At 40.9% G+C, this 13,273-nt stretch overlaps 1 protein-coding gene across 4 annotated transcripts in view; it reads left to right on the forward strand.

Moving 5' to 3' along the window:
• JPH1 (junctophilin 1) overlaps positions 1 to 13,273 on the forward strand; it is an 82,683-nt gene that overhangs the window by 3,629 nt on the left and 65,781 nt on the right. For all 4 annotated transcript variants that reach the window (XM_047724726.1, XM_047724727.1, XM_047724728.1 and 1 more), the window contains exon 2: positions 2,756 to 3,515. In XM_047724726.1, coding sequence (XP_047580682.1) covers positions 2,756 to 3,515 — 760 coding nt within the window. The remainder of the gene's footprint in view (positions 1 to 2,755; positions 3,516 to 13,273) is intronic.

The raw sequence follows: 13,273 nt of genomic DNA on the forward strand, positions 1-13,273 counted from the left end.
ACTAATGAGAACTTTATTTGGACAGCAGGGAAAAGTTGGAACCCACCTGCTTCATAAAAAAAAATAGAAGCCCTTTTTTCCCCCAAAGTTCATTGACTAAACCCATTTTAAATTTCAGATGAACTACTAACAGTTTGACTATAAATTGGTGGTTAGCAATTCCATGGAAGAAGTCTTCCATATACTGTGATTTAACAAAATAAGATAGGAACATTTCCAATGCAGTTGCCCCCCGCTCCCTTCCCTGTTTGACAGTTAAGCAGAGACCTAAACTTTCTAATTACTGCTGTTGCCTTAAACTGCTTGGATTTTCAAGCAATACTTATTTGGAAATTCTAAATACTCCTCTTACTTTTGGAGATACCAGTTACAGAAACTACTTATTAATTTTCTCTCAGTGTTAAACATTTGCTAAGATGGTATGGTTGCATTTTCAAAATATAAAACATATCAAATAGCACCTTTGGAAACTGTTCTTGCAAAATTGTCGTTGTGTAGAAAGGTAGAGATGATTATAGCATTACTTGTTTATTTAAACAAAATATTTTAAAAACAAGGTTGTTTTGGTATGTATAAGTCAGTTTGTAGAACTTTTATCCTAGAACTTGTATTTTACCCATATAGGCAGAGGGAAAGTCAAAGTTGAAATCTCCTAATTTCATTCCCTTCCCTGTTAAGGCGGTGGTATTTGGAAATGGCTAATATTCAGTAGGAACCTTTTTAACCTGGAATGTTCTATGTGACTATCTTATCCTTTGGGGTTTAATCCTTTTGAGAAAACTATGGTCCACCTACCTCCTCAGAAGTTCATACATGTCAGGTTAGGATTCCTATTTACCCAAAATAGGACATTCATAGTACCAGACCTACTTAGAATTTCATTGTTGTCCCACTGTTGTCGGTTTATACAACATAAGTATATCAAACTAAACAGAAAGAGAAGGTAGTCATGAAATTTGTCAAAACTTTTGACTTTGGAGCCATTACAGTTTTAAATGTATTGAAATAATCAGCCCATAGTAATACAATGATATAAAACCACTAGCATATATAGCTCAAGTATTTAAAAAGTAAATGGAGGGGCGCCTGGGTGGCTCAGTGGTTTAAGCCTCTGTCTTCGGCTCAGGTCATGATCTCAGGGTCTTGGGATCAAGCCCCACATTGAGCTCTCCGCTTAACGGAAGCCTGCTTCCCCCTTTCTCTCTGCCTGCCTCTTTGCCTACTTCTGATTTCTCTCTGTCAAATAAATAAAGTCTTAAAAAAAAAAAACTTAAAAAAGTAAATGGAAATCTAAAATGAAAAGTGACTGCAAGTTAGATCTATATAATCAGAAACTGAAAGAGTTCAAAAAAACTAATCATGATTTATTTTCTATTATATTGTGAGTTACTATGATAATACAGAAGTAATTACATCTTAAAATTTCCACATAGCTCCTTTTGGGGGGATACTATAATTTAAAATGTACCTTTAATTGAAGGAAATCTCCCTGATTTTGAAAAGTCTAAGTTCCCTAATTTTAATATTCAGTGTTTCATGTGATTTAAAAAGTCACACCAGGTTATTTAACTAATTTATTTAATAGAAAAACTTACCAAACACAAATGCTTTAGAGATTATCCTATTCCTAAAATGGCATAATATTCATTGAAAAAGTGATCTGGTATCACCAAACTTCTAAGAGACGCCTTTGCTCTGAGATGAATTATATACTGTTAGGAGTGGAAGATCTACTCTGGTCTTCTCTCAGTTTTTCTAGGGGTAAGTAGTATATTCTTTTGAGCCACCATAGCTATTTACTATAAAGTCATCAAACACCTACAGATCACAGGGCACATAAGTTATAAGACTGCAAATTTTGTGTTTGCTTTGAAGGTAATTCCTGCCCTCAGAGTGCTTCTAGTCCACATGTTTCATTCTGTTGTGTCAGAGACTAGGGAAGTCAATGAAGAGAATGGCAAGGAGAAAGCAAAACTTTGGCAAGTAGTACAGGACAAATCTTGACCGTTTCACCTGGAAGTACAAAATCATGTAATAAATTGCCCATTTTTTAGTAATGGTTCGCTATGTTCAGAATACATATAGTATTTGTCAAATCAACCTTAGCACCAAAAATTTCTTCCAAATCTAAATAATAAGCCTAAATACACACTTTTCCCTATCTTAAAAAAATTAACATGAAAGAAAAAAATGTAAAATAATTTGATGGCCCATGTCCTGAGTACTCAGATCACTAATAATTTTAAGTCTTTGAGCCTGTTGGAATGTTATAGTGACAGACCTAGAGTTTTTAAAGGTTTTCAGCTAAATGAGTAAAATTAGAATAAAATTCACAAATAGAACTCATTTCATCTTCTGTGACACTGCCTGCCTTCCTTTGGGGGATTTTGATGTGTTAATTTCAGGGGAGAAAAGTTGTTTTCTAATGATCACTCTTTTTGTATTAGAAAGTAGTGGTTTCATCTGAAACACTCGGATAAATTTTTTAATGAAAAGCAAAGTTACCAGACTATTGGAAAATGCTATGCAATTACATTAAAGCCATAGACACAAAATTACAGGGCAGGAATTCGCAAATGGATGAAAAGTAGCGCTTAGAGTTGACTTGGAAACGTGTGGGATTTGACCGAGGGCCTACCTGCTCTATGCGCCAGGGTCTCCCAGAGCGCACCCAGGTGCTTCCGGCGCTTGCAGCCCAAACGGCACCCCCCTGCCTCCCGACTCACGCTGTGCTTTCTCACGGTCTCTCTCAAAGGTACCTACCAGGGCCAGTGGGCCGGCGGCATGCGGCATGGCTATGGCGTGCGCCAGAGCGTGCCCTACGGCATGGCCACCGTGATCCGCTCGCCGCTGCGCACCTCCATGGCCTCGCTGCGCAGTGAGCAGAGCAATGGCAGCGTGCTCCACGACGCCGCGGCCGCTGCTGACAGCCCCGCCGGCACCCGCGGCGGCTTCGTGCTCAACTTCCATGCCGACGCGGAGCTCGCGGGCAAGAAGAAGGGCGGCCTCTTCCGAAGGGGCTCCCTTCTCGGAAGCATGAAACTTCGCAAGTCCGAATCCAAGTCTTCCATCTCCAGTAAGCGCAGCTCGGTCCGCAGCGACGCGGCCATGAGCCGAATCAGTTCCAGCGATGCCAACTCCACGATCAGCTTCGGCGACGTAGATTGTGATTTTTGCCCCGTGGAAGACCACGTCGACGCCACCACCACGGAAACCTACATGGGCGAGTGGAAGAACGACAAGCGCAATGGTTTCGGCATCAGCGAGCGCTCCAACGGCATGAAGTATGAGGGCGAGTGGGCAAATAACAAGAGGCATGGGTATGGCTGCACCGTGTTTCCTGACGGCTCCAAAGAAGAGGGAAAATACAAAAATAATATTCTGGTCCGTGGAATAAGGAAGCAGCTTATACCAATAAGAAATACAAAAACTAGGGAGAAGGTGGACAGAGCAATTGAAGGCGCGCAAAGGGCAGCGGCCATGGCGAGAACCAAGGTGGAAATAGCAAATTCAAGGTATGTAAATTGCAGGGTGGGTGGTTGTGCCTGGTCCTTCAAAACAGTGGGATATCAAATATTATGTTTGTCATTCTGCTGGTAACGTCACCAAAGAGCTGCTAGAACCAAAGTTAGAGAATGATGGAAGTGCAGTGGAGTGGGTCAGAAAGGTACCTGCACTGTTCTGAAACGTCATCATCACAAAATGTTGAAGGCACATTGAGATCCCCTTCTTGATGCAGATTACTTCCCTAATATTTAATGGCTGGTCGCTCAGACCCTATGCACATTTTCAGGAATTCAGAAAGTTACTTCCAGGGGTGGTTTTTTGTTTGTTTTTGTTTTATTGAGAAGGCCTCAAAATCTAAAGACAGCAGAAATGGAAAGTTACAAGACCAAATCTTGCATGGTTCTTTAAGACAAAGCTCCCGTCCAAGTTAAGGAGGGCACTTGTGAGCACTGGGTGTTGTATGTAAGTGATGAATCACTGAATTCTACTCCAGAAACCAATATTGCACTGTATGTTAACTGCCTAAAATTTTAAAAGTAATAATTAATAAGTTAAATATCACTGCAAAAAAAATGAAAAAACAAAAAACCTCATCTCTGTGGGAGTGGCAGAGGGATTAAGGCTCATACAAAGCACTGCGTTCTATGCAGGAATGATTAGATCAGTGGCGTATTAAAAGGAAAGGGGTGGGGAGGAACCTGACATGGACAGATGGGACTGTCAGTGTGCCAAAGTTGGAAGAAAGTAGAGCAGTAGAGAAGGGATGGAGTGAGTAGGAGAAAGCGGTGAATTATAGATTGAGAAGTGGGGTGTATGTGGGCACAGAAGGACTATGTGCCTGAAGTTTACCATTAATAGCTGGGTTCAGGGATCCAGCAGGAGGGCTGGAGAAATCTGTTGGGAATAGAATTGTCTTATTGTAGACAAAAGAGGTGGTTATAAATGGGAAATATTATTTTGGGTCTTATTTATGGGCCACCGACTGGCCACAGTTTTGTATAACTTGAGGCAAATGTCTTTTCTTGCTTCAGTAGTATTTTCTCGTAGAAGTAAGCCTTCTTTCAAAGCCACAAAATATTAGCATGTCTTCAGTTTTTATTCTTAGCGTTGAATAAATGGACTTTCCTTTGCTTTGGCTGAACCATATGAAATTATTGATATTTGGACCTCTTGATGTTCAAAAAATGGCAATTTCATGTGGTTCAAATCAATACTTTCAGACTTTGGAAGTTTCTATTAAAAAAAAAAAAACTTTTATGGCTGCTGTTTACTTCTTAGTATCTGAAGCACCACTTGTTCTTTTTTTTGCATTATATTGAGGTATGTATTAAAAGTCTTCAGGATTTCCATCTTTATCCCAAACTCATCCTGCTTTAAAGTTAATATTGTTTGCTGATCAGCACAGACTTTCAGGAAGGGTCTCACCTCTCCTCTCTGTGGGACATCCTTTATTTTAGATCACAGTTTTCCCAGATCACCAAGCACTGTATTACTTGCTTTTCAGTTTGCTTATAGATGATATTCTTGGCACATCTAATCTGACTGGCTTCTCTGGCTCTCAGCTAACTTTTAGAGCTAGTGATATACCTTTGGTTATGTCCTGACCTCTCGTTTCAAATGTACTCCTGGATTCTTCCATTTGTTTTCCCCTTAGAGCCTGGTGATCTAGTAGAGGCAGTCGATCTTGGCAGATGGGAAGTGCACCTGCACAGGACACGAGCAAATGACTTTCTTAGACTTGCTTTAATTATTGACTTTTATGGTTTAAATTGGAAGAATCTAAATAATGAAAGTGAAATGCTTGTAATGCAAGGATCTGTGATTATACTAGCATCATAAAACTCTTAACCCAAGTCCTAGCCACATCCCCTCTGTTGAAAGTCTTTCGGGGATAGTAATGTAGTTTGACAGTACCATATTGCATAGTTGATAATCAACAAATGCACTTTTAGCCAGTTAACTGCCTCATTAATATTTCACTTAGCTATTTTGCAAATGCTCAATACCTTATACTAAGTGAAATAAACCAGTCACAGGACAAATATTGCATGATTCCACTTAAATGAGGTCTCTAAAATGGTCAGACTCCTAGAAACAGTAAAATGGTGGTTGCCAGAGGCTGGAGGGAGGGGGAAATGTGGAGCTGCTGTTCAATAGCTCTAAAGTTTCAGTTAAGCAAGGTGATTGTGCCTGTAGCTAACAATACTGTATTGTGTACATAAAAATTCGCTAAGAGGGGGGTGCCTGGGTGGCTCAGTGGGTTAAAGCCTCTGCCTTTGGCTCAGGTCATGATTCCAGGGTCCCGGGATCGAGCCCCGCATCGGGCTCTCTGCTCAGCAGGGAGCCTGCTTCCTCCTCTCTCTCTCTCTGCTTCTCTGCCTACTTGTGATCTCTGTCTGTCAAAATAAATAAATAAAATCTTAAAAAAAAAAAATTCGCTAAGAGGGTAGATCTCATGTGAAGTGTTTTAACCACAGTAAAAAATGTATACTATTTGGATGATGCAATAGACAAAATATTCAATTAACCTTTTATGTCTGTCTTTCACTATGTTACTCCTCTTTCCAGATTCCTTGCTTTAATAAATACTTCAGATACAGATTTTTGCTACTTCTTTTTGTAGAAAGTAATTGAAGGACCGACCATCCCCTTCGGTAGCTCTGAGCTTAAAGTTCTACATTCTTTTAAAAACTTTTTTGGGTCACCTGGGTGGCTCAGTTGGTGGCTCTCGATTTCGGCTCAGGTCACGATCTTGGGGTGGTGAGATTAAGCCTCCCCCACCCCACCCCGCGGGCTCTGCCCTCAGCAGGGAGTCTGCTTGAGATTTTCTCTCCCCCTCTCCCTCTTCTCCCAACCCCGCTCTCATAAATAAATCTTTAAAAAAGTAATAAATTATTAAAACTTTTTTTTTTTTTTTTTTTAAGAGAGAAAAAGCTTCCTTTAAGGTTTTGGAGATTGCTGGCTAGGGAATGGACTTCTTACTCTATTGTCATAAACCGTGACTCTTGATAATACCTGAGGATCTGCTTAGTCCTTCCTGGACCCTCCAGTAGTTACCATTAATGTTTTGTTTCTAAAAAATAGCAAAAGTTTGGGCGCCTGGGTGGTTCAGTGGGTTAAGCCTCTGCCTTCGGCTCAGGTCATGATCTCAGGGTCCTGGGATCGAGTCCCGCATCGGGCTCTCTGCTCAGCAGGAAGCCTGCTTCCCTTCCCCTCTCTCTGCCTGCCTCTGTCTACTTGTGATCTCTCTGTCAAATAAATAAATAAAATCTTTAAAAAAAAAATAGCAAAAGTTTAAGAATGCAGGTGACACTCTCCTCTTGGTCCTGCCCCAGTAATGGCAGAATAACAACTATAAAGTCAGGCTCCTGGCAGCTGCAGCTCTCAAAATCACGCATTTGCCACTAGCAACAGAGGGAGATGGTAATAGTCACTGACCAGCTCAGTTTGCCACCCAGATAGTGCTAATCATTATTCTGTTGCTGTTATTTCTTAGGTTGTGGAGAGTTTTTGTTGCTTAAGTCTCAGGAAAATGGATCCATTTTTGTGCCATAACCCTGTATTATCTTGAAGCCAAGCTTCAAGTTAGCCCTGAGAGAAAACAATGGTATCCTCCTCAGGGAAATCAAGAGACATGGAAACAACCACCTTTGGCCAAGAGATTCAAGAAGGTCTGTGGACCTTTCCTTTGCTTCTTTGAAGAGAAAGTGGTGTGTCTCAGCAGGAAACACACAGGAGTCTTATTTCAGAAGGTGTATTATGGACCCCTGTTTAATTCTTACCAATAAGGGAATGTGAGAATCACATAACAGTTAGTAGATAATAGAAATAATGCAGCAGATAGAGCATTAGTAGATACTGATCAATTACTAGCACGTTAGCACTTAAAGAGTGAAAACTCTAAGGGAGACTAATAATTTGCTGACTTTTATAAGTTTTCTTCAGGTTTCTGTTCTAATCAAGTATTATGTCTATTAGATGTAACAAAATGTTTTCTTCCCTTCTTGTCTTGGGCCTGTGGGTAAAAATCATCTCCTGGAATTGAGAAAATGTCTCAATCTTGTTTTTAAAAGAAATGTTCAAGAGGTAAGGGAACAACTCTATTTCAGGCCCCTCACATTCAGAGGCAAAGACCACAGCTCTGCCCAAGATGACCCTACTTTGCCTGTTTCGAGTACATTTCTCGTTTGGTCATTCTTACTCCATGAACTCTTGTCTCCAGTCATCGCCTAAGAGATGTTCAAAATACTGGTCCTTGAGAAACATATTTTAAGGAAGAATTTTAAGGTGAGGCATTTGGATGAGGTAGCCAGTAAGTTGCCCTTAGAGAAGCATACTTTGGTGGAAAAGAATAGATAATTTAGAAAAGGATGTAGACAAAAGAAGAACTTCATAGACTCTGAGCCCCAGAGGACATGATTATTGTGCTAAAGAATGGAAGAAGGCTGGTGACAGGGATGGGAGAGAGCTGGCTTCAAGCAGTTGAGAACCACACACTGGCTTCATTGTCTCACATAGATTAGAAGAAAGAAAATAAACTGGAAGGATAGACTGGACCACCGTTCTGACTCTGTGGAGGCCTCACTGAAGCTGGGAGGGTATGTGGCTGGACTGGCTTCAAGACTACTGTGAAGTGTCAGTGGCTGCTCCCAGTCTCCCCCAGACTTCAGGCTCTGGCAGCAGCACTGAGACAGGTAATGCTGGGAGGGAGCCCTGTAGTGTATCCAGCCCAGCCCCAACCCCGCTGGGCCCAGCACAGATGTAGTTGTACAGGGGGATGGAAGCACCAGATCGAATAAGGAGGCCTGAAGCTCGAGGGATCTGGGACACAGGTGAGCCTGCTGTCCCTATTTTCAGAACTAGAGATTGGATTCCATGTTGTCAATTTTGGAGTTTAATATTAAAAAAATTTTAAAATGACACTTTTTTCCAAAAACCCTACATAGGTACCATAGTTTTCTTCTAAAAAGATAGAATTCCTTTCCACTCAACCTCTTTCCTCCGTGGCCTGAATGATTCAGCCACAATGGCTTTCCTTCAGTTCTAAGGGAAGTCTTTGCTTGTCCCTTCCCTGTGCCTGGGGCCCTTGCCCCAGCTAGCCCCTCCGGCTAGCTCCATCTTAAGGTTTAGGCATCAAGTCTCTTCAAGGAAGGTTTCCCTAAGCCCATACCCTCCCACCCCACTGCCACCCCCTTCCACCTAAGTGCCCATTTGTCTAAGTTGTCATTGTATTTCAGTATATTTTTTTGGTATCTCTTTCTCCAACTAGATCGGAAAGCTAGACCCTGAAGGCAGCTTTGCTCACTTTTACTCACCCAGCAGCTAGTTTAGATCAGGGCGCTTTCGTAAGGACTCTAGTAAATATTTGATGAATGAGTGAATTAAATTCTTACTAATTAGGCTGTAAACATTCCCAGGGCTTCTAATTCTGTTTTCTTGGGCATTTATAAACCCAGCTTTAAAGGAAAGAAACAGCTCTTATAAATCATCATGCTATAATCTGGTAACAATCAAGGATGTAGAGAAAATGCAAAAGTAGGTGTTATAGGTATGCTTTTCCTTAGCTACGTCAACATCAGTGAAGAGTCTTTACCAAAGCATGGCTGGAGAATAAGAACTTGAGGTTAAGCTGAACTCTTATCTCCATTCTTCATAGGGATGAGCTGGTCCAGTGATACCTGTGACTGCTTCCCTTAAACAGATACAGAAACTCCAGGAAGCCAACTTATACTCACTATAAAAATATTAGCTCGGGGCGCCTGAGTGGCTCAGTGGGTTAAAGCCTCTGCCTTCAGCTCAGGTCATGATCTCAGGGTCTTGGGATCTAGCCCCTCATCGGGCTCTCTGCTCAGAGGGGAGCCTGCTTCCCCTTCTCTCTCTCTCTGCCTGCCTCTCTGCCTACTTGTGATCTCTCTCAAATAAATAAATAAAATCTTAAAAAAAAAAAAATATTAGCTCATCCTACCTTTTTGACATCACCAAAATATGTGATCAGTCAGAACCTAAGAGCTTACTGTTTTTTTTAAGAATCTGTTTTCTAAGTGTTTCAATATCTTTATTCCCTTTTGAAGGTTTTTCTTGTCTTTACCCCCCCCCCCTTTTTTGGTCATTTTTCTTGAGCTCAAATAACAGTGTTCAATAGAACGGTTCCTTACAAGATTACTTGACTTGATTCACACTTTACTTATTAGTAATTAAAACCCAGAGTCAACCATGAGTCAGTGCACATTACAGATCCAAATTAAACTTCTACCAATTTTAGGGAAAAATCTCAGTCTCTGCCAAGTTATTGTGAAGAGCCAGAAATTTGAAATTCTTAAATTCATTTGGACAAATGGGTTCTAGTTGTCTTTTGCAAATCAAAATTCTGGTTTATCCTGTTTCCTTAATGTTAGTAGTCCTATCTTTAAAAACAATTGTAGATTATCTTTTCCATTAATTCTTTATTTCTTCTACTGGGACTCTGGTGAATGTTCAGTTTTTAGCATAAGTGATTTTTGCAGGGAAGTTGAATTTTTGTGTAATATCTTTTAAGCCATTTTAATGAAGAAGCTGTTAAATAAGTAAAGAAACCTGGAGGAAAATCACCTAAAATGTGGGAATTCAGTGTTGAGGAGAGCATTAACGATTTTCTTTAGTTATGCCTCCTGTGCTCTTCCAGTATGGGCCTTTGCTACCTGTCGCGCTCTCCCACCTGCTATCACCAGCCCTTCTGCAAAAGGCTTCCAGGGTTTCGGTTAATAAAGCTCAGGCTGAGGCACAGAGAAGTTACTGTGAATGGGGATTGATAGTTGCCCCTTTCCTCACAGGAGGGTTATCCTAAGGGTTGAATGAAAAAGTGGATATCCCAGGGTTTTGTGTGTGAACTGTGAATCACCATATCCAGTTCACATTTTGGAAAATGTGTCCATCATACAAGTATCATTCCCAAGACTGACAGTTGATAGATGACCAAGAAGCCAGACTGCAGTAGAGGTAAAGATGGAGGGAAAAAGGAAAAAGGGAAGGAGGCTTGGGAAGCAGAAATAAGGATAAGCAAAAGGAAGGGAATTAAATCCACCAAGTGTGACCACCTGTGTTTAGATGTGAATGTATATCAAGATTCACCCCATTTCCAGCCTCAGATCTGTGTGAAGTCAATAGGTTATCAACGGGCAATTATATTTTTTAAGGCTGAAAAGGAACTGAGCAAAGAAATGGCGTATGTGTTTGTATCAAGCTATGCTGGGGTAATGTTCTGAAGACAATGTAGGATAATAAAGATTCTTCCTATTGTGTAGGTACACTAGCATAGGTCACCGTTGTCTTTTTTATATTACAGTTTTTGTATTGCACATAAAAATTTTGAACACGTGTTTCTCCTTTTTACCAAAGAATGCCCATTTCCCACGGGTGAGAGTGAAGCGTCTGCTCTAATTTCCTTGCATTCTTGTCCAGCTGTTTAAAAAGAGCTGTACTTCTCTGTGTTAAGGGCCCAGGATTTCGTGGGCCAAGCAGTCACTGAGGCTTTTCTGTATGGGTGTGCAGAGGGAGCAGCTGAAACCAGAAAGATACTGAGGCATCTGCTCTGTCCTGCCCCCAAAGAAGAGGTAAAGCTTGGATGGGATGGTACTCCAGAGGCATGATGGGAACATGCTCTGCTTCTGTCCTTCAGCTCTGATGTCACGATACCTCATGCTTAGCAGGTCATTACACATAACATGGGAACATACTGTGTTATGGGAGCCTTGTAAAACTTTTTTAGGCTATCTTGTTTCTGAAGACCTTTCTTTAAAAACCCTTCATCCAACCCTCCCAAGTCCAGACCCATTCAGAAACTGAGGCCTTTTGGGGGAGGGGTTGTGTTTTAATGATGAACAAGTAGGTTCAAGCAGTACAAATTCAATGAAAATGGGTCTTATGCCATAATAGTGGGAGAGTCACAATTATCCAGACTTCTGGGCCATTAAAACATACTTTTTAAAGCCCTCGTTCATGTAGGCATGTCTCTCCACTTTGATTAAGCGGAGAGCATAAGGAGAAGATGCCGTCTGTATATGGTGTGAATGGGATATGAGGTAATGTTGAATTCTGCAGAAACCTACTTGGCGAAAACTGGCTGCAAAGACTGGAGGGAAAAAGCAATGTTCCAGGGAGATAATAAGCTAGGTTTTTGGGACACATGTTGGCCTTGTTTTAACTATAGAAATCTGAGTTTGCTTAGGCAGTACAGACTGCAGCAGGTTCGATCTCATTTATCTCTGAAGCATGACATGTTTCCAGATTCTATAAATCTGAAGAATTAAAGCAGCAGTTACTTTCCAGTATAGCTTCCTTGGTAATGAAAGCCTCCCTACTGTGTTGCCCTGAAAGCTAAAGGTGTGAGATAGCATTCATGTTCCATCCGTGTACCCCATACAACTTCTAGCCTTGACCTGGAGATACTCTGTTTTCGGGCAAGTGGCAGAGTTCCGTGGCCTGCTAACACAGCTGGGGGACTTCTCCAAGCCACAGCTGCCAGGCGGCCAAAGCACCCCGCTCACAACTTTCCATTATGGATTAAGCTGACTCTGCCAATCTCACTTTACTCAAGACACCAAACTGGACGCTTGCAAGACTAGTGCCTTGCAAATCTTTGAGATGCTTTTCTTATTATAGATGAAATATGAACATTGTGTTTGGGAACAGGATCCAACAAATGCCAAAGGTATTTATGTAAGTCATTCAGCTTTAGTACAACAGCCTCTTGAGAATAAAACCAAATAAGCTTTTAATAATTTTGCCCCTTCCATTTCAGGTGGTGTTTCACAATATTTGTATAATATGCTCAATTCAAAATAAGCTTCTTTATCAGGAATTTAATTAATACGTAAGGAATCAGATCACCTCCAAAAGAGTGCAACTCTTTGAAGTCAAATCTTCTTAGGATTTCCCTGTGTGCCAAAAGAAACTTATTCAAGCCAAGTAAAATACATTAATGCACTTTCTAGCATTTTTAAAATAATTGATTGTGCCAGAGATTAACAGATAACTTCTCTATATTTTTGTTAGTTTTTAAAAACTTCTAAATAAGGTTAAAATTTTGCTGAGTTTTGCTGTCTCGGGTCCATCAAGCTTTGATCTCAACTGGCTTAGTCCAGAGATCCCTCTCTGTTTAATTTTTTACATTGGTGTTGGAGCTTTTGGAATTATTATTTCAGGATTTCCTACATTCACTTCCATCCATTAGGGGAAAGGTTTAATATTCATGTGGGGAACCTACTAGTCAAAACGTGTTGAGGAGAAATCCCATAGAAGCTGTAGTTCCAGGTTCAGGAGTAGGAATGGAGGAGCCATACCTGCCCTCCACCAGCCCTTATTTCTCCTTCCCACCTCTCCTGCTCATCCCAGTGATTTGACAATTGATTGAGCTGTGACTGATAGATTACCTTACAAAGATGCAAATGCTGTGGAAGGGTCGTTAATTAATACATTGATTAACACCCTGGTCTGGACTTGCAGAAAAGACACTAGGTTACCAGCCCAATTTATAAGCCCATGAATTGATGACATACTATGTAAATGTAAAATAATGATCAAGATCCAGTCCTTTCTGTCAACATGTTAGGAGAGAGAAGAATGCGGTTACCACTCCAACGATTGGCCCCTTGGTCTGAGCATAGGTAGCACATAGGAGAAGCTTTATCACAGCCTGGGGCTGGAGGCATGATTGTACAGGTGGTATCCAGCTTCAAAACCAAAGGATATGTAGGTGTTTTCCAGAAAGAGAAGGGTGCAAAGGATAATG

Source organism: Lutra lutra, chromosome 4 (genome assembly GCF_902655055.1).
Source record: "Lutra lutra chromosome 4, mLutLut1.2, whole genome shotgun sequence".
In the NCBI taxonomy this organism is placed as follows: Eukaryota; Metazoa; Chordata; class Mammalia; order Carnivora; family Mustelidae; genus Lutra; species Lutra lutra.